We start from the raw sequence: 23,229 nt of genomic DNA, 5'->3' as shown, positions 1-23,229 counted from the left end.
CTCTATAGTATGTGAATCCAAAACTTGCAATAGTATTAGATTATAATTTATAATTACAGGGTTTCATTATGGAACCAAACGGCAGCTGAAACAAGGAAAATTTTAGTAATATAGTCATGTTTAAAGTTTAAAAATGTTGGGTCCCAAAAAAGGCAAGAATCCCCCCGGTGTCCAGACTGCTTATTTGTGAATGCTACAATGTGAAGAAAAAGTTTCATTCGCCAAGAGGGGATATGATAAAAGATAATAAAGTGACGTCATCTGAGGTGTAATGAAAAGCTGCAACATCCGTACTAGAATGAATATACTCAAGCTAACAGCTGCATACTTTTAAAAAAATCCCAATTTTATTTAAAAGTATTTGAGCTAAGAAAGTACTGAGTTTGAAGCTATTTTGGCTGAATTAGAGGGAAAAAGGGCTTAAAACGACATAGATTTCGGATTTTTTGAAAAAAAAAATATGACAATATTTTTTCGAAAAACCCAAAATATTTCTATTAAAAAATCAAAAATCATTTTTTTCAAAAATCTCAAGACCGTGTCATTTTAAGCCTTTCTCCTCTACTTTTTAAAAAACTTAAATACCTTTAAATTACTTTTCTAAAGCACAAATTAATTTATGCTATAGTGTAGCGCTGAAAATTGAAGTATTTGTAGGAAATTTCTGCTTTTGTAAATATATAAAACTTTGTCACCTTTCTAAAGGTTTAAGTCAACTTTTGAGGAAATTAGTCTTTCAAGGTCCATATTTAATTCTTTAAATCTTGTTTTCATGTGAATTACTGTTTTAATACGTACTCAAAACTTGGTTTCCACCTATTAGAAGGATACAAAATACTGAAAATCCTCAAAAAAACAGATTTGATAAGCAAAATATGAGTAATTAAAAACTTTTAATCTCATTTTTAGGAATTAAATAAGTATTTATTTCATATTTTGTTTATTTAAAAACTAAATTTGGTTTATAAATTATATAATCTAGCGGTAATAATCGAATTGTTTTCCCTATTACCGATTACTATGGTTTAAAATTAATTAGGAAGCCCTCTTTGACATCTCACAACTCCTTGATGAGAGGTCTTACAATTAAGCTACGACGTGATGCACATGAAAACAATCTGATAGTTGACCCTACACTCTGGGTATTATTACTCTGATCACTTTAAGCAGAATCATTATTTGGAGATACGTTTCTGGAAGGGTCTTTGAGAATAACCAGAGTGACTTAAAAAAGACGTCTGGATCAGGTCCGTATACCCCCGATCATCCTATTTTAAATAATACGGGATTTATTCCGCCAAATTCATATACAAACTAGAAGAACAAGTGTATCCTCTATAAACTACGAAAATACTCCTTATTTACAAATAATAAGACTTCGAACCCACTGGATAATTATTGCACCTTTTATATAATTATATAAGTCATTTTTGGACTCTAAGTATAATTGAGAGACAACATTGTAGGCATTCTTGACCATGTCCTTGCTTATTCACTTCTTTCCCGCGTTGTAGCGGATCTAATGAAAGGCTCATGACAGCTAAACTACTCTCTTCTAAATTCTATTAATCAAATTGTCCGAGTTAGTATTGATTTATGGTTCCTTTTTATTAACATGACCAAAACACATACGTCTTTCATCAATAAGTTTATAATATTTATTTTACAAAGACGCATTTGCTTTGTTTCACCGTATTTTTAATTGTTTTTCCCTCCCTATTTTTAAACCACTTAATATTCAAATTTCATACAGGAGAATTGATGTAAAATATCGATAATGTCATTTGTATTTACAAATAAAGGAAATAAGGAAAGTGCATAATTATTGACATCCATAAGGAAATTAAATAATCTAATTAATATTTTTAATCTTTCTAGTCGAATAAATTCAATTTAAGAAGCTAATACTCAAAACCTTTTCTCATCCCTCTTTCTGTTGTCAATTGGATATATGATGTAAATAACTTTAGGAAATGCCTTTTATTGAGTAGGATAGTACTAATAAAAATATTGAATTTTTTACTAATATATGTAGTATGTAGAAATTGGATATAAAAAAATAAAATAAAAATCAATATTAGATTTGAATGTAATGCTAAATCGTTATAAAGATTCTTCATTGACACTTTATACCCATGTAGGTAATTCAGAAATGTATATACGTATCAATATAAAAGTAAGCTGGAGTTGTTTTGAAAATCAATCGGTAAGCTAAAATAATCGATCATGTTCTGTTCTTTCAATTGTATAAACAAACTTTTTGGATTCGTTGAATGGAAGCCACAGAATCTAACTAATTTATGAGGTGTTGCCAAAGCTCAATAGAGAATGCAAAAGCTATCTATGCCACCCCTATCTTAGGCAAACGCAGGCACTCAAGCAGCTATTTTTTATTTATTTGATAGCTTGTTCAAACTTGCACCAGGTGAACAATTTTTTTTGAATTAATTGACAAATTTTTTGTCCGAAATATTGGAAAAAAGCAATGACCCCAACTTTGAATCTGTGCTTGGAGCGACATCATGGCCCTGAATGGTACCAAGAAGAATCCCTGTTGTTAATATGAGGCCTTACATGGACAAAAAGACATCTTTTCTTACCATACCTCGAAAAAAATTCTGAAATGGCTACTAGACAATTTTGACGAGTTCTTCTTCTTGTACTTTTGGTCTTCTAATTCACTGGATCTTAATCCGTTGGATTATTTTTGTATGGCGAGCGATGGAACTACTCATCTTATTTACGTATTTTATTTAATAATCTTTAATGGTTATTTAGTATTGACGAATTTGTAGTTATAAGCATTAACCATGGCGCAGTCCTTGTTTAAGATTTTGTCAACGATTCTAAAATATAACTGACTAAATTAGTGAGTGATTTTGCAATTAGGTATCCCCAAAAACATCTAAATATCTGGTTTTTAACGACGATGTTGTACAAAGTTGTAAGGAGCTGTCAAAATTAATTTAAAAAGTAAAGAATTCTCTAATTTTAACGGCATTATCCACCAAAATTTGATCACCATACTACTCTGAGTCAAATGGGCATGTCGAATCATCAGTTAAAAATATGAAACATTTATTTGAAAAAAGTAGATTGTAATTATGCCAATTATAAGAAAGCCTTAGCCGAATTCCAGAATACCCCAAGGGCATATGTGATTCTTCAGCGGAACTTAGTTCAGAAGAAAACTATAGGAGAATTACTAATGTGCAAGAATGATATAAATAAACGGTATATTTTTTTCAAAAGGGGGAGAGAGTATTCAAGATGAGAAATCAAAGAGATGGGCACAAAAGGCTGGCATTATATCGAAGCATAGGTACAATGTGGAAGATGGTTCCAGAAAGCGTAGAAATGGGGTTTATATAAAGCAAGATTATCAAAAATGGGACCAATTTAAGAGGTATTTAAATCTCTACTCAAGCCGAGGTGAAATCCTCGTTTGAATATATTGAAATAATTAATTGTAGTTTAAGTCTCATTAAAAGGGGGGTGATTGTTGGTATTATTGCAGAGGGTTGATCTTATTTAATGCTATCCATTTAGTTATTTTCAATCGAGAATTACATTGGAGGAAGAAGAGGACAACAATACATATTATCTCTGAGCAGAGCAAGTTGAGACAGTTGGAAAGAGCAAAGAAGACCAACAAAAATTATCTGAAAGTTATGCTCGTTTTTGATAAAAATTTCTTCACCGTTGATGCCACTGTGAATAAGCAGAACAGTCGCTACATCACAACAGAACATTGAGACAATTTCTCAGCTTCAGTGAGACATCTCTTCAAAAAAAAAAAAAAAAAAATCCTTCCAGAAAAATGGTCTTGGGTGTTGTGAAGTCTGACCTCCCATTTTTGTGGAGAAGAAGGTACGGCTGAATGTAAATGCTTACATCGAACTTCTGGATAAGAAAGAGTGGACAAAACTCTAGTCGGACTACATAGTCAAGGTCTGCGAGATATGTAAGTCTCGTATTGAGGCAATTATTAGAGCTGAGGACTCATATAATCAATGAAAATTGTGTAGAACATTATTTTCAGATGATTTTACTAAATAAACGTCCTTACAAAACCTCTCATTTAAATTTTATCGTTGGAAAATTAAAAATAATAGAGTGTGGACAACTAGATAAAATCAACGCCGTATTTATGTAATCATTTTATCAAGTGTGTATTACAAACCAGTAAATGAATATTAATGATGTATTCTTATATATACTATTACAGTAAAAAGACGTATTTTATTTTATAATCTTTAAGAATTATTTAGTTCCTACGGATTTGTAGTTATAAGCATGAACTTGTTATCAAATCCAACATTTTTTCCTGCACAGTGTGCACCCTGTACATAATAGAGTTTATTATGCAGGTATTTTTAACATGAAAGTGGATATAAGAACTTTACATACAAAGACAAATTAAATTAAATAATGGCATCTAGCATCATCATATTAACAATATACAAATTCATTCAAGCGTTATATATGAACAATACATGAAACTTCTTTGTTTCACTAAACGATATCTTCATAAATATATGTACATTGTTACGAGTACATATATGAATATCCATATTTGCTAAAATATATGATATAGGGGTATAATCCTATATATTATTCAATCCCCTCGAAGTAGGTAATAAGTTGAGTTACCTTGAGTGTCCAAATATTATCCATTTACATGAGAAAATTTAAAGATCTTCCAATGCCACCAATATTGAAAGCTTTCAAAATTTGATAATTTTTGAGAGAATGTTAAGCAAACTTTTGGTCATTTTACATAAAAATGAATATTTTTTTGGATGATCATCTTTATAAAGGACAAATTTGTTGACTTTTTCTTACACAAAACATATTTGCTGATATATTTATTTGTGTAAAAGCCATATTTTTTGGATAACTTATTATTTTAATAATAAAAAAAAATCCCCTTCCCTTCTCAACCCTCTGCTTAATCTTTTTGACTTTTTTAAATATGATTTAAAGGGCTGATGAAGCAAAGGCAAATGCTTGTGTGTCCTATTTTGTGTTAGTACCACAAAGGGGGGGGGGCTGAGGGGGTACTTTTTGGAAGGATCTAATTGAATATGGCACCTGCCGCCATCATGCCCTCGACCCTGGGCCTGAAGGCTGTGCACACCTTGACAACATTCCTCTCGGACATAGCTTCTCACTACCTTTCGGAGGAGATTTTTAGCGCGTTGACCCTAATAGGCCCTACTTTCGACATAGTACCAGATAACATAATCAAGAGGATTCATGTCGGGTGAGAGGGAGGTCACAAATCGTGTTACCAGAAATTGGAAAAATTCTCCTCGAGCCATTGCGGCGTGGTCTTACCCTTGTAACTCAGGGTGAACTTCTGATGGAACAGATAGTTTCCCTCTGGATAGTTGGACCTCACCCGGGGCAGAACCACTTCCTACAGGAAGTCCTTGGCTCAGATTTTGAGGCCTTTCGGGAACTAATGCGGGGGCATCCTCAAGGCTGGGAACTTAGTCTGATTGACTGAAAGAATCTCATTGAGAACAAAGGTAAGGTAGCAGTCATTGTCGGAGTTTCTCGAATAGTTCACGGTCTACTTTTTATTGTCTTGTTGCTCTGCTATGTACGAATCAAATCGCCTATACTTTGCCTTTTGGCCTTCATCTCAACAATGAATGAACTGATTTTAGTCAATTGTAGCTCATTTGAACGCTATTATTGTCCGGATTATTGTATTAGAACTATCAAAGTGGAAGTTGCGATTTGCTATTGTACAGTGTATAAGGTACTACCTCCGCAGAACGGAAAGGAAGTAATGGCTAAACGCTGAACGGGAAAAATATAGAGAACGGGTTTCCCTTTCTCAGATATATAGTACATAGGGTTGTGGGAATCGTGTTTTGCGCAAGCGCGCCTGCAAATATAATTTCAACTATCTGGTTCCTCTGTTTTCTTTCGGACATAAACAAACCTTTATTCATAAATCATACTTGATGGCCGATGGGTAATTTCGAAAATACTTATAAAGATACCTTAATTATGATTTTTGTAATATTACAACTTATCTGAAAGCTTACTACATCCAGAAGCTTTTTTTCACCAAATATAGCTTTACTTGGTACTATTTAATCAAAATAATATTATCAAGAAAATGTCTTAATGTTAGTTATAATTGATTGTATTATACAAATAGTATTAAATATTAATTGTGATAATATAAAAGTTTGGTTACAAATATCCATATACAAGTTGGATCTAATCATCGTTAGACCTGAGATACAAGTATATAACTTCTATTTGAAAGAACATTCAAGGATGACGTCTAACACATTGACCGGAGTCCGTAAGTATAGAGATGAAACAATTAAGATTATTTGATGATGCAAATAAAATATGTGAAGTATATATTAATGGAGAATAGTTGAAACGGCAAAGAATAATCAAAATAGTTTTAATGATTTAATATTAAAGGGTGTTAACTCAAATACAGTTATGTGGATTCAATATATATCGTAGAAGTCAAAGCTGTAGAAGATGGTGGTGCAAGAGCCAAGAAAGATTGTGTAGACAGTGTGGTTTCCAATTTCCTCATAAGAATGGGAAAGTTTGTTTGCAAAAATCATCGAATGCACAAGATGTGGTAAGAGAGGACACTATGCAGGCGTCTAAAAGAAAACTCTATTTCGATCATCAACTCTATTCAAAAATTTGAACTGGATAAATTACCCATCGATGCATTGAATGTCCATGGAAATTACTTCAAAAATATAATAGCTACATATGACAGTGGTGCAATTGTATCTGTCGCTGGATAAAGAGTTCAAAGTAAATATCCATTCCAACACAACATTAATTCCATTTGATGATAAACAATTCCCTCAATTTCTTAGTACTTAGTTTGGACCTCCTTTTTGTATTGATGATATTCATCATACTAAAGACTCTCTCAGCACCACAATTGACAATTGGAGTTTTTGTGTATACAAGGTTTTCACTTATTGAGAGTTCCTTGAGTTTTGTGTAGCCAGGATTCTTTTGAAGCACTTCTTTTAACTTGGTCTTGAATGGCTCTTCCATTGGGGGTAGTTGCTTTTCTAATCACTAGTACAATACTGAGGAAAAGTTGTTTAGAAGATGCAAGGGTACCAACATATTATATTCCTTTTTTTATATAATATCTTTCAACCAATCAAATTCGTTCTTTTTCAACGATTCCAACAACCCTAATAATACAACCCTCTACAAGACAAACAACTGGCATCTAGAAGTACCTATCTAAGAAATAAAATTGAAAGATAAGCCTTTTTTCTGTCTTTATTTATATTTACTTTCTTCAATAAGATAAATAAACTTTATAAATACGCTTTTATATCTTCATACGTGAGTCTCATAATAATTTATCAACTCAAATATATTATTTTTCTATCAAAAAGCTCCCTGTATCTGTTACATGCATGTTTCAAGCAAGAATAAAAAGTGGATGAACAAAAAAAAAAGAAATGATGATGAGAAGGAACAACAACAAAAGCAAGTATGGTTTCCCACTCAAATATGCTGCCCGTCAACAAAAAAGCAAGCTAAAACTATTATTATAAAAGTTGAGTATTGGATATATTTCCATTCTTCAACTTCAACTAACAAATTATTCTTATAAATGCTTTGAGTTTCCTGCAAATTGTACTTAGAATATGCAAGATTCATCTTCACAATTAAATACATGGAGGGTTTATAGGTGAAAGGTGCCATATCAGGGCCAATATAAGTCTTATAAATCAAAAAAAGGTTTTGAACTATACCCAGAACTCTTAAGTATCTTAAACCGTCTAACAAATTTGAATAGACAGACTTTAACTGATGGAAATATTGGGTTGTTTGTTGGTTTATTAAGTTTAAAAGCATAAAATTGGAATTTATCATTTTCTTGATGCCTCTTCAAGATTTTTCTTATGTTGACTCTCTATATATATATAGAATAGTATATAAACAAATAGATGGCTCAAAAAAGGATAAAGGCTGCCTTGCTTAAAACATATACATTTCAAACAATTATCACATTGCTTGAGAGCTTGTTTGGGGTCCTCTTGAAAGTCTTCAATCAAATATATTCTTTAATAATGCAGTACATTGTCACCTTATCAACATTAAACTCCTTATTTCTAACCCTTTAGAGTTCCTTTGCTATCTCTTTCCTCCACTACCTCTTTGACACATTTCCAAAGTTTATTCGTTCTCATTGGCCTCCCTTTAGTGCTATAGCAGTCCCACACAATAGATCAAAAAAGTATGAAATATATTGAAGTTTCTGTTACAGATTATTCAGAAATGGCGGGAACAATATATTCATAACAAAGTATATAAGTCATCCTTGCATTGATTAAATCTATGAAAATATTATTATTATACATTTACTCAATCTGACCATGAATTGTTTTTGAAGTCCATATCGATAAAGTATATTTCCATTCTCTAGGGACGACGACTGAGACACGAACTTGTGCACATTGAGCTAAAGATAATGATTTATCCCTAGGGCGTTGTCCATTGAGCTACGTCGTTCCATTTATTTTAATGATATTATAAATAAGTGTTGTTTTATTCATTTTATGTTATATCGCCCATGTCCTATTAGAGTCCTTTAAGACCACATGAAAGCTATTAACCGTGTAATCAATATTTATTTAAATACACTAGGCTACAAAACTACTTTTTTGTCCACTAGGAACATTGCATATACTTGAATATAACTCCATGACTAAGTATGTAACCTCTATTATGAATTCACCCTTTTAAATGAATTAACAAGGTCAATTCTGCAAATGGAAGGAAAAGTCCACATACGCCGTGAAAAAAAATGATAAAGTGACATAATAAAAAGCGAACTCTTGAGAGAGAAAAAAGACACTAATATGACAAGGTATAGAATCAGGCTAACAGCAACATTTTGCTGTATGATTTGTAGCATTGGTTAAGTCATTTCCTATGACAAAATTCACACTCCACGGATGTCCAAGGATACACAAAACCACGAAATCGTAAATACTTGTTAAAAAAAGAGTTGCAAAACTAACTGTAAATCTAACGCTCAATCTCTCACATTAAAATTGAAATAACCAACTTAAAGGGTTCCTTATTCTTCAGGATGTAGTTAAAGATGGTCCGGATCTGAACACATACTAATTCAATAATTTGTTGAGTGATTGAAATTAATTCATATTTCGATATATTCAAGCATAAACAATTAGTTACAAAACAAACAAATTCGAGTTCTCTAGCTTATGTACAAGTCGAGAAAATGATTCTTTAACGTGATCTAGGAATTTCCATTTGCACACTCCATGCAGATGGGTTCCTCCAGGATCACCTTTTACGCTGTCTACAAGTCCGAAAGGTTGGAAAGGAAGAAGGGTTCTCCCAAAAAGGCCAAACTGGATCCGTAGGAGGGAAAGAAAACAGTATAAGCCAGTCCCCCCAAGTCTATGAGGGCCCATAAAAGAGATCTCGGGATTTCATACCAGACTGTCTAGAAAGCTATCGCAAAAGTAAGTAGAAAGAACCTTGTGAGGGTAGAGAGGAAACATTTAACACCAGCAATGAAAAAAACTCATCTCCAACATTACAATTCATTGCAGTTTCCGTTATCCAAACACCGTGGCCGTCAAAGCTACTGTACCATAGCACTGGGGCTCCATAATAGAGTGTTACATCCACAGAAGATGCCAGACCTTCCACTGTTGTCTAAGAGAGCTCAGACACACATATATTTATAGTATTAATTTTGTTTAAATTCTATTGTTTATTAATAAATTATACCTTGATGAAATTTAAAATTCAAAGTGCTCAGATTTAAATAGACCACTCGGTAAATTATACAAACAGGATTTATGCAGAACATTAAAATACATATGACGTTATTGTAGATCGATGTTCACGATTTTGAAACGTACATGATGCCATCAACCATTCATCTATGAATTCGGTCTATACTGGGCTTTTCTGTAAGACTGAACTTATTTAAGGACCAAATTAGTTTGTTCCACTAAAAATTAGAGCGGTTTCGCACCGCTCTAAGATTTTCAGACCGAACACCAGGACTAATATGATTGTACATACAAATGTAAAATAAATCAAAAGTTCCCTTAATCCTCTAGGGATATTTCTTAATGCAATACTAACATATGTTCATGTTTATTTATCAATCCTTGTGACACATGATGAAGAAAATAATTAATAAATAAGTAACATTAATATTTTTTATAATTAAATCAACTATTACAATTCTCCATACCATTAAATATATATCTAGAATAATTCGAGAGAAACAAATTAGTTGGGCTCAAATAAGAGTCAATTTATATTTAAATTATAAATGACATCTTAAAAATGTTATAATCAGAGCCGGTGCTAGGATTTTTCTTTGCGGCGGTATGAAGATTTTTTTCCAAATTTTCTGTTTCAAATATGGAATGTATTTTTTTATTTTTTAAATAAGAGGCTTTCTTGAGAAATTTTATGTTACTTTTTATCGAATAAAGTTTTTTTTATAAAGAAAAACTACGTTTTATTATTTTGATAATGAACTGTGAAATAATTTCATTAAACAATGTGTGTAAGCAAAATTTACTGCGACAATAAGAGCTCCATAGATTATGAAATTATTTCAATCTCTCACATTAAAATTGAAAAATTGAATAATCATACAATAAAAAAGCTGAGTTCTTACCTGCAATGACCACCCGAGCTGTATGATGGATTCGCCCCTCTCCATTTCGAGCGATGCATGTATAATCTCCTAAATCCTTTGGAAGAATATTTGATATTCTTAACTCAGTTCCATCATTAAAAATTCCAAGACGATTTGAAGTCGTCACGGGTTGCTCTTCTTTGAACCATAGAATCTCAGGTACAGGTGTACCTCCAGCCTGTAAAAAATATTAATAATTATTAATAGATCAATTAATTAAAATGCTATCAAGGATATATATAGAAGTCAAATCATTAGTGGACGACACTCAAAATTCATGAGCAGTCGTATACTCACGATTTTAAATCCCTTATTAAAATTTTAAGAAAATGTCATATCAAAATAAATCTAACAGGAGACACTCAAAACGAGGGTGAGCTAGAACGCGCTCACAAAATGTGTTTTGTGAGAGAGACTAAGCTCCGGATTTCTTGAACGGCACTAATGCTTTGATAAAAGTAGACTTACCTGGCAGTTGAGTATAATGGAATCTTTTATGTTGACATAGACAATATCTTCAGGTGTAACTGTGAAATGAGGTTTGGCGTGAACATCCAAATGAAACCATGTTCCGTTCTGTTTATGTAAATGAATAAAGAGGTTAATTAAAAAAAATGGTAGGATATTTGTATAGCCTACCACAATTGCATCTGGATCCCGATTAATAAACATCACTTTACAGTTATACCATCCTCGATCCCTCTCTGTGATTTGTGTGAGGTTCAAACTAGCAAGACCATAGTTTGATTTTGGAGAAACACGTGAGACTCGACCGGCATAATCTGGAGAGACATGTTCAGGATAATTTGCATACCACATGTAAATGGGTTCTTCCTGATCTTTTCTGGACCATTGTACAACATATGGGACGGGGGTTCCATCAGGGAAATCCACGTTGCAATTAAGCACCACCGAGTCCCCGTAAATAGCGGTTATATGATCTGCATCATTCGGAGAAGCCGGAAGACACCGAGCTGAAATGATACATATAATAATTAGTTTTGATTAAAAAGCCAAAATAATAATAATAGCAATTGACAATCTGATTACGAATATGTAATAAGGCATTAGTGTTGTTTACTTATATTAATTTGTAATCAAGGCTTCAGAGAGTGATACTGTGTTGTGGGGAAATACTTGAACTCCAAGAAAGATAATCAACAATAGTGTTAGAGTTTTTTTACATAGTTAAACCTAGACATCAACCTCTTGAATATTAATATATCAATCACTAACCCGACTCCGTTTAGTTATAAGAGTTAAAAAATAAATTAGAATGAGAAACCTCCCTCACAAGCTGAGAACACAAATCTGAAAATTCTCATGCATAATCCATACTATTAAATCCGCATTGCGAAGGAATGGATTACATCCGGTGTTAGGATAGCATAACAATTCCCAATTCAATAACTCATCCACAGTTTATTCCATCCCTATGTGAAGTTGGTAGTAACAGGTAAGAAAATCCGGATGTGTGTTCCCAGATCAAGATGGAGGTTTATCTTTCCATTTCTTTTATTTTAGAAAGGGAAATGTTAAAGGGGTGATTGTCGGAGGTGGCTGCGTACTGATTTGTTTATTAATAAATTGAGGAATATATACATATATTTTAGTTTTCTCATGCTATATTTGGCTAATTGTCTCAAAACTTGTTTTTGACAATTTTCGATTCGAATTTTTACTCTGTTTATTGGTTTGAGATAACTTTTGAGTAATTTAAATAATCAGTAATCCAGTACATTATATTCTAATTTCAAATTCGTCCTGATATTTAATCAAATCTTGAGAAAATACTATTTAAAGATACAAAATAACTATATTTTTTGAGGTTTGTTTGCAAAGGAATACCACTTGTGTTATTTAATTTTTTTAACTCAAAAATCTTTTATTTGAGGAATGAATAATCATGGTTGCATTTATAAAAGTGTATGTGATTCTAAAAGATATATCTTAGGAGCAATATCCATCTGAAACAGAACAAGTAATTATGGATTCATGATTTTAATGAAACACTGAATTGAAAATATTTTTTAAATTGACTTAATTTTTTTTTAGGAAAGGGCATTGGAGAGGGGCAAAGAGGGGGATTAACGGAAATACGACAATATAATTATAAAATGTGCAGAGATGAATTTAACAATCATTTATTCAAAATTTTCGTCTTGAGCCTTTTTTTTTTCTTTTCTTCAAAAATAAAAAATTAAGAAAGCTATTGGCTTTCTAAATCTACCATGTGTAACACTCCCTTTCTCCTTGTGCTTCTTCTTCTAATTTTTTCTAAATAGAAGGGAGAAGAAGAGGAAAGGGACCACAAGCGGAAGGTTTTGTTTCTTAAGATGAACAACTTGCCTCTAGAAATACAGCCTAAAACCCATAAAACCGGGTTCTTTAATAAGAAAATAGGTAATTTGAGTATGACTTGTAGTTTTTTTTCAAACAGAACATGAGCAAACTTAATAAAACAATAAACGCAAGATGCTGCAGATGTACGTAGCTGCTGAAATAAACAAATCAGTACACAAACTACTTATTTACAATAAAACACGCTAGGTGGCCCCACTATCTCTTGGTATGTAAACAAACTAATAATAGGTATATAATGAAAACATATTGTGAGTTAGTTGCCCATCAACATCAAAATCCAGTATGGATTACTTTTACAAATTACAGTGCATTTCTATCAGCAATTTATTCTTGTTAAAACTTTGTAGGCGCTGCAAATGTAATATTCAAAATGGATCTTCATAATAAAAAAAAATGAAAAATTAACCATCTTAACTTAAAGGGGTCATTAACCTATAATTGACTCAAGGATGTATAAATCATCTTCTATTAACAAGTTATTCATATTAGCCCTTCGTAGGTACTACAAATTGCACTTATAGTAATCAAAATTGATCGTCACAAATAAATACATTCATCCCAGAAAATTAAGTACAAAGCCTATACTTGATTTAAATATGACAATGAAATATAATAGGTTGTATATGTATTTAAATATAAGTGAAGTTTCTTGATTTTTGCTTAAGATTGTTTTTATATCGACGGTGTATCAATTTTGGTCATTTGTTGTTAATGTTGAGGCATTCAAGTTATGGGAGAGGGAGAGATAGAGATATCTCAAGGGAGAGAAACAAACCTCATTACAAACATTTGTGAGCAAAAAAAGTTTTTTTTTTCAAAGTAAAGAAAAAAGTTTGTACACTTTCCCCTTTTTTGTATATTGGGCGAATTAATTGTGGCAAAAAAGTATTGAATAGAGCTTTTTGATAAATTAATCCCTTTTTTATTCTAATATAAAATATATTAGGTATCCAATTATGTATTCTTTATGATTTTACTAACATATGTAGCACCAAGAGTTTTACACATTTGAGAAATTACGGACAAACAATTAAATATATATTTCCTGGTAAATCGTGCATTTAACAAATTGTAATTAATTAAATTAAAAGTTAAAAACATATTAAAATTCACTTGAAATGATGTTTTTTTTACAAATTAGAGTTGTAAAAAGCATGCTTCATGTGCGTATAGAAACAATGATGCCCATCTAAACAACACCTATAACAAAAAGCTCAATTTTTGAAATAAACAAACATGTCCATAGGTGACTATAGTATAATTTTAAGAAAGCTAACTCTACGTTATTGAATTCAATGTATATCGAGTGGTCCATTAAAGTCTGAACTCTATGAATTTTAAACTTCAACAAGATATAGCTCATTAATTAACAAAAGAGTTTCTACAAAATTAATACTATAAATAGATGTATGTCTGAGCTCTCTTAATCATTAATGTAACCGACCTTAGCGGCAATTATGGCTTTCAGACGCCGGTGGAAGGCCTGACACCCAATGCGGATGTAGCACCCTGTCATGGCGTCCTAGTGTTGATTGACAGTGGCTTTAAGGGCCTCAGTGAAAGACACTGCAGGCTTTCCCCTCGACATGCACAAAAAAAGTATATTCGAGGGGGTTGGCATCAGGACTCTAGGGGGGGTCAAAAGTATCAAAAAAGAGTTTAATAGAACTCAAAAGACTTATTCAAAAGAGTCTTGCAACAAGGAGATGGGTTGAATTCCAGCTGGTGTCAAAAATCTTCCCTCCACCCTCACAAGTCTATTTCTACCATCTTTTGTGATTGCTTTCTGGATAGACTGGTGTTAAACCATGAAATCTTCAGCATCATGAGATATAAATAAAAAGTATGAAGTGCGGAGAAACATATACAGTGTACCCTTTAATATATTCTTTTAACGTTTCAATATATAATCAGGCTGGAATTTTTTTTTATGAAAATCGATCTGTATGCTAAAATAGTTGATTAATTTTTTGTGTATGGTAGTTTATATCCTAGATTTTTTTTATGCCCTGTGGGAGGGTGCTTGTTTTTAACAGCTTTATTACGTGTCACCAAAATTCTATAAATAATATTGAGCATGGATTGGCTTTCATAAATACACGTGAATTCTAAACTCTTTAATTTTAAAAGAGAAACATCATGAAAAAGCTCAAAGCCATACCTACATATAATAAACCCATACCGACAAATAGTATTTTGGTGATTTAAAAGTTCATTTTAAAAAAAAGTGAATGAGGGCATGTAAAAAATCATATGATTATTAATAAATTATCTAGAACAAGTCAAATTATTTTTTTCTCAATTTCTTCATTTTTATCCTAGTCTGCTCTAATGATGACGCGTAATATATTATAAAATAATTAATTTCACTTTATTTTTTTATTTATTCCTGAGATACTTTAATTTAAAAAAAATAATCCTGGGATATTATAGAAGGTATACATATTTCCCCAAGCAAGTGAGAAACTCTAGCAACTAAGCACATAGTTATTTAATTAAATTATATCAAAAGGCTAACATATACTCAATAACCTTTTCATTGTCATATAGTCAGCTATATGATGCATATAGAGGGACGTGCAATGTTGACCATGGTCTATAATGTTTGCACAGGGTCTTTTAGAAAGCTCAACATACCTTAGACATACTTATACGCTAGAGTTGAGCATTGAAATTTTAGTAGGGATAAGTTAGTTTTCACTCTATATTAAGAAATAGTCAATAAGAATACAAATCATCTCTCTTTGTATAATTTTGTGCTCCTGTCTTTTTTAAGTGATGGATTGAGGAAACGTGGTATATAAAAAGATTAACTTATTCGTACTAAGGGATTAAATATGCATCTGTCAAGAACTCAATTACATTTATCAAAATGTGCTGATATTTTTGTACGCTACTACTAGTGTTGTTCAGTATACCAGACCTATAGGTGTAACAGGGTACTTATGCATTTAAAATGGTACTATGGTAAACTGAGATTGGAGCCGATACTTGCAGTTCCGTTACGCTATCATAAAATTGGACCTCCGATGACGTAAACCCTAAAAATGTATGATCATCACTCTCCCTAACAAAAGTGTCCATTGAAAAAAAAACCAGTATAGCATAATTTTAAGGACTGCAGCTCCCTTAGCCAGAGCATGGAGTCCAAATTGAGTAGGAAGTCATGGAACCACGAACTCTTGTAGGACTGCAGCTCCCTTAGCCAGAGCGTGGAGTCCAAATTGAGTAGGAAGTCATGAAACCACGAACTCTTGTTTGGTCTTTTGGAGATAGTAGTGATCTCGAGCGAGTTGCCTCAAAGTGATCATTAAATTGCAGAGCTTACTATCTGTAGCATAAGAAGTTGTGCTTTAGCTGCTCTAAACGAGTTTATATGGACATGGGTTTTGTATGTATTTTATGATGTAAAAGTAATTTAATAATTACAAGGTGAATACTTTGTTTAGTCAAAATTAATTTTGAATAACTCTTAGTATTTCTCCACATAATTTGTATTCCACTATGTATATGATTTAATGAAAAATCTATTTCATGATTAGATGAAATAAATTATGATTATGACAAACAATAAAAAATAACAAACTGTCCTTTATAAAAAATAAAGGTATGATACAAACTTCAAGAAGGTGCCTGTGTTGCAGGGCTGAGCGAGAAGAGGGAGAAACAGAGAGAAAGAAAAATAGATTTGATTTCAATAAGAAATTGCCTTTTAATGACCTTTTGGGGTGGGGTTGGGGGTAAAAAAATATCATAGGAACATTCTTGGCTAGCTAAATTTCCGACTGATCATCTGTTCGGCAGTCTTGGATTCAATTTATGACAATACCAAAAACAAACATATAAGTATATCTGTATATGGTTTCTCACATACCTTTCACCCTAACAAAAATGATGTACACGTCCTATAAGTGCATTTTAATTGGCTGTAATGACATTTTTATAGTATAATATATATTCAGTCGAAAATTTATCAAAAAATTAAGGAGCTACCAGAACCATTACAAAAATATCTTGACAACACTTGCGACTAATGGGAGGTAAAATGATTTGAATTTAATATAAAAACATATGTAAATGTTTTTAATTTAAAGTAACAGGGAAACTATGGATGTAAAATAAAATATAACTTCTTGTAAAACCGTGTTCTATATATCTTTTTTGAGGCTCTTTAAAATGAATAAGCACAAAGAAATGTTATTTTTGTTCTTTTGATGGGAGTAGAAAGGAGGTCAAGGAAAGGTTAGAGCTTTGATAAATAAAAATTCCAAGGAAGAAATTTATTACTATTTTAAAGACTAATAAAAATAATTCATCACTCTTAAATATGAAGCACAAAGTATTCACTATTCACCTACAAAATCGTGTGAATATTTTTTCATCCAAAAAGTGGTAGGAATTTGGGATTTCACGGATTGGGGGTCGAAACTGGTTTGCAAATGGCTAAACTGAGAAAAATGAAACACGTGTATTTTTTTTCAAAAAATATAAAATAAACCTTTTTTTGTCAATCGTGAATTGTACAGGCCAAAAAGATGCAAGAGAGGTCAAAGGACAACAACTGACGAGATTAGAAATAGATGGGTGTTTATTTTAAAATAAGGTCTGTAAGTATAAGGTATCCGCTTATTGTGGTATTTGGGAACAAACAAAATCTGCGTTAGATGATATCTACGTTGTACAGCGACTTTTTAGTATTAAAATCCGTAAAAGAAGAAATGAATTTTCAAAGTCCAACTTGAACTATTTCTCCTTTGTTTTTTAAGTATGGTTAGATAAAAAAAAAGTTTTTAATTTGAAAATTTTATTCATCAAAAGTTATATTGATTAATGTTTGCCAGACAAGATAGTTGTAAAATAATTGTAAAATTTAATTTTAAACGAGTATTTATTTGATTTTTAATCCGTTCATTGAAATATTGTGAAATTTAAATAAGAAGAACTTGTAACCCTTTTAATTTCAAGTTTGTCAATTAAGTAATAACAAAATGTTAATGTCTATGTATCCAGGACTCTCTCCTCCCCCTATGCAAAATTAACTCTTTTATTATATCAAAATATAGCCAGAGTATGAACTAACTCATCAAAAACTACAAAAACTATTTTTTTCCCCCAATATGTTTTTTATAATTTATTATCATATAAGGGAATCAGAATAATTCGAAAAACCACAAAATCTACAATGTTTGAAACCTCGTTATGTAGGGTTATCAAGTTATGCATTTTCTTAAAAAACGTCAAGATAATCTATTTAAAAAAATGCTAGTCTTAAATATTGTAACAAAATTTGAAGTGTCACCAAAATGCAAGGGACAATGCTGTTTTTTTAAACAGCAAGGGCGTCAACAAGGGGGGCTAGAGGGCCTATCCCCCCCGAATAATTTTCAATTTTTAGTAGAAAATATAGTATTTGATTTTTTTTTCAAAAAATTTATTATTTGATTTAACTTTTCAATTTGTTTTTCCATTCTTAAAACTTATTTCCAAAAAAAAATATTTTGACTTTTTTTCAAAAAATGTATTATTTGCTTAAACTTTTCAATTTTGTTTTCCAAATTTAAGATTCATCGCCAAAAAAATTGATATTTTATCTTTGTTTTAAATTTTATATTAGACATCTAATTTAGGAGATTTTTTCGAAGAAACTTAATATTATAAATTTTTCGTGAATCGTGAATTTTTTAAATCTTTTGTAAAAATTTAATTGAAAAACCTAAAACAACAAAATAGGTTAAGAAATAACTCAAACATCCCAAGAAGTTAATTGAGAACTCGATAATTAATTTTATTAAAATATTCCCGTACAAAAAATAAATAAATATAGTTTAAAAAAACCGGATTATAGACTAATTGAAGAACTTGCCCTGGATTGGATCAGAATCGCTAACTTTTAGACGATAATTCGTTAATAATCCGGAATTATTGAAGCAAATAACTGCATAGAATCCGGAACTGCAATTAAAGTATCCGTTACATCACTAGTACCAATATAATATGTTTCAAAATGGTATTGCGAAATGATTACTATTTTGGTTTATTTTTTTCCCAAAAAAATAAATATATGTTATAATAACAGTCTAGATTAAATCTCTATTTTCATTAGTTGAAAAAAAAGATCTTTGAAAGAGTCTAAGTCTAAAGATAAAAAGATTAAGTGATAATTGAAAAAAAAAAAATTATTATTTTTTTCGTTGGTACATTTTAGAAAAATTGGTTGGTAAACATTTTTGGTAATTAAATGTACTTTCAACATAAGACTGTCCCGTGAATTCAAATCAAACATAAGATAGAAAAATATAATCCAAGTTTAATAATTTGAATGACTAATATAAATCATTAATCACTCTTAAACATGAAGCACAAAGTATTTACTACTTTGAAAGCTTATGAGAAAGCCCCCCCAACACCACAAAAAAAAAAAAAGTTAAAAATAGTTCCGTATTTTTTTCTTAATAAAGTGGTAGGAGTTTGGGATTTCACTGATGGGCGTCGAAACTGGTTTGCTAAACAAAGAAAAGCGGCAAACCCATGAATCGTTTTTCAAAATACGTAACAACAGCAGATTTTTGGAAATTCAACAGGTTTAGTGAATCTTGAACTGTATAAGCAAACGTGAAAAACACAACAAGTGATGAGATTAAATAGTAAGGGAATAAAAACATCATATCTTATAAAGATATGAGAGTTGATGGAAAAAATAGATCACCGAGGAATGTATTTCCTAATAAAAGTCAGGATAATCTATAAGACTTGCTATTTGTTGAAGAAAAAGGAGGAACACAATCTTTGACAAAATATAGGAATTGTAAGTAATTGAGAACATCTTCTGATGATCCATCAAATGATTGGAATCCGGGAGTACTATTTGAGAGAAGGATAAATCAAATATCAAAAATGTAGCAAGTACAATTTTTGACTTACGGATCTTCAAAGAATTTCATTTTGACCACAAAATTACCTTTCTTTCAAACTAAAAGGACTTGTATCACACTAAAAGTTGGTGTGAGAGGCCTCAAACTTTGTTGATGACCGTTTTTTTATTGTCACAACAGAAATAGATTTTTATTCATATCATAAATGTAGGTATATAATATAAAATGCTAGGAAGAATTACGTTTTATGTACATGAATAAGCATTTTAGCTTTCAATTAGACCTCCTTGCCAAGAGATACACCCCAAAACAATCAAACATATCAATATGAAAAGCACAACATTATATTAAATAATCACATACTAAATATTACAAAACATAATAATCTATCCATTCGTCTTCTTCGATGAAAACGTTTATACTTCTGATTTTTTATTTAAAACTAGGGCTGTATCTAGCTGACAGATGTATTTGACAATGTCAATAGTATGACTCTAGGAATTGCTTCCCATCCTTGGTATTTAATAAAAAAAAAACAGCATATATAGCTCCAGTGGACAAAATTTTTGCTCTCAAGTGTTCTCTTTAAAGTGGCTCTCTACATTTAAATTGATTTGTAGTAACATGTTTGTCACTCAAAGGTGCGAAATACATTGCCCGAAAAAGGTAACTGTGAAGTATCCTCTTGTACGGTCAAAATGGTACTTTATATTTATTTATTTTGAGCAGCAGCTATAATCAAAGCCTTTGAAAGTTGTCTTTTGGTTAATTTGTTTATCAGTGCAAAATACAGTAGTTTTTTAAAAGTTTAATAGATCCAACATGAGCTTAATAACCAAACTTTTACTTCATCATATATCACTTCAACTGGGGTTAAATTTTACTATATAATTTTCGATTTGCTTTTTGGTATAGTTTTTTTTCCTTTTTTATGGGAGGGGGGCAATCTGTTGTACATATAAAGCACAGGAAAAATCGTTTATTTCTTAATTTCAACTCTCCGAAATGAAAAGATTATAAAAATATAGTGAAAGAAAAAATATATTTCTTTTTTTTTTAGTTATCCAATTTTTATCCTCATTTTTTAAAATATATATTTCTCTATCTGCATGTTTTTTAAAAAAACCTATATTTCTTACTTAGAGTAATGGTAAATTATTCTTATTAAAAAGTAAAATCATATTTACATAAGTTGTTCAACTAAATACAAATGAAAATATACACTTGTAAAAAGTAGTAATGTCACGATACAAAAAGCTATGTATTTGGTTTAGTACCAAAATTGATATGTCTATACTTGTATTCTAAAATATTAAGAAAAATACATTATTCAGTCAATGAAAAAAAAAATGCCTTTAAAAAAGGTCGATTTTGATTGATTTATGTACAATTAAGTTTGTAATATTTATTAACAAATTTAAATATAATAAGCTGGTTTTAGAATTCATTTGTTAAATGCTGAAATGTTTTTATCAATTTATTATTTCTTTGATTTTCATATATATCGTTTTTGTATGACGAAATATGGTACTGAATCTTAGTTATACCCTAAAAACTTGATTTAAAACAAGGTTTTAAAGGCCAAGCCTTTATGGATTGAAAGTGTTAATGGGCATATTCGTGTTCTACGGCTAAAATAACATTAATAAATGTGGGTTTCAGTCTGCAGGCGTTCCAAGACCTTCATTTTGTTGCATAGTGTAATTTGATAAAATAATATTACTGCAAGAACTGGTTTCAATATAAATTTAATAGAGTGACTCTTTAACTGTACCACTACCCTGGTATCACTGTTACACTGCTATACCCGACCACAAAACTACAAAGTTATTACAAATGAACGTATTTATTACTTAAATCAACTCTTACCTGGTCGAACAATAGAAAGAAGGAATATTGAAGTAATTATTGTGATACAGAGTGAAGAATTTCGGTTCTCCATTTTCCTTGATCGGAAATCGAGGAAGGAACTGCTGGAACAGCTGCCATTCCTTTTCCGTCGATCTCCGACGCAACTTCCACCGGCAGATTCGGGAGGAATCTTGACAGAGGAGAATATGTTACGTGGAAAATGAGAGAGTCCTATCCTTATAGCTGAAATATCCAACTGGACTGATTTTCATTGTCTGTGTGATGTAATGGCTGAGTTATTCACTTCCCTGTGAGGAGCTTGAGAAGGTAGGCTGATGATGTGTGAGTTTTGTATGATGAAGAAATTAGTTCTGAGAGAGAGGGAGACTGGTTCCAAGTAGTTTATTTGTTAAGGAAAAGTGATTAATTGCCTGAAAAACTAAAAAAAAAGAATATGGATGTAAAAAATTTAATACAGCAAGCCTATACAATATTTAAGACATTTATAATTTGAAGATGAGAAAACATATCATTTTTATAGAAGTAGTAAAGTTATGGAGACATTTAACATGCCATATACGACTCAAAAATTACTAGAATGGATAGTCGGTAGAGGGCAACCCATGGTTATTTTTTCTGAATTGGATTTTTCTATCAAGCATCTTCATGAATCTTACATAAGGACACCAATTTGAGATTTCTAATTCAATATGTGTCAGAGTTATTGTTGATTATATTTTTTTAACGTTTTATGCCACCTTCATCTTTGACCTTGACATCTAAAAATTTAATGGTCTCTTACTGCGAAAATATATAATTTTCCTACTAAGTTAGATCGATTTGTAACTTTTCCCGTAATCCTGGTAACAGACAAACAGAGGCAAAAAATAACCTTGTTCAACTTTATTGGCGGAGGTAATAAATAAAAAGTGGGTCCATTGTTGAAGTCACCCCACACGTCATACTTTTTTTTCGATCATGAAATTAAGCGTAAGCGGAAAGCTGGAATTCAAATGTCGCAACTCTTTAATAATAAGAACATAACTTTTCCAGGTGAAGAGATGCGACGCTAAGAATATATTATTATAGGATAATTAGTAGGAGAGGGATCTTTGTCTCTTATTGAGTATATCGGGGGGTGGCAGGAGGGGGCTTATTGTCGAGTTGATCCGTGGACGGACTGAAGGATGAGGCCGGAGTAAGGCACTACTACTTTTAAAAATGTTATTATAATTACGTTATATTGATAATTTACTCATTATGAGAGTTCATCAATATTCAAGAGTAAAAATGCTGGATCAAGAAAAGAAAAATGTAGGATCCATACATTATCCTCTCCTCTCACAACCTCCATCACAAAAGGATTACGTTAATGGTCCTCCAAAATTGCTAATTGGTTCTTCTACTCCATTAATA

General features: G+C 31.4%; 1 protein-coding gene across 19 annotated transcripts in view; it reads right to left on the bottom strand.

Moving 5' to 3' along the window:
* The window catches only part of LOC121122898 (protein turtle), a 356,799-nt gene that overhangs the window by 24,265 nt on the left and 309,305 nt on the right, over nucleotides 1–23,229 (bottom strand). For all 19 annotated transcript variants that reach the window (XM_040717975.2, XM_040717977.2, XM_040717976.2 and 16 more), the window contains 4 exons: nucleotides 21,832–22,252; nucleotides 11,366–11,700; nucleotides 11,195–11,302; nucleotides 10,706–10,904 (listed from right to left, as the gene is read on the bottom strand). In XM_040717975.2, coding sequence (XP_040573909.1) covers nucleotides 10,706–10,904; nucleotides 11,195–11,302; nucleotides 11,366–11,700; nucleotides 21,832–21,904 — 715 coding nt within the window. In that variant the 5' untranslated portion in view covers nucleotides 21,905–22,252. The remainder of the gene's footprint in view (nucleotides 1–10,705; nucleotides 10,905–11,194; nucleotides 11,303–11,365; nucleotides 11,701–21,831; nucleotides 22,253–23,229) is intronic.

Source organism: Lepeophtheirus salmonis, chromosome 8 (assembly GCF_016086655.4).
Source record: "Lepeophtheirus salmonis chromosome 8, UVic_Lsal_1.4, whole genome shotgun sequence".
Lineage (NCBI taxonomy): Eukaryota > Metazoa > Arthropoda > Copepoda > Siphonostomatoida > Caligidae > Lepeophtheirus > Lepeophtheirus salmonis.
This window is presented reverse-complemented; position numbering and strand designations above follow the sequence as displayed.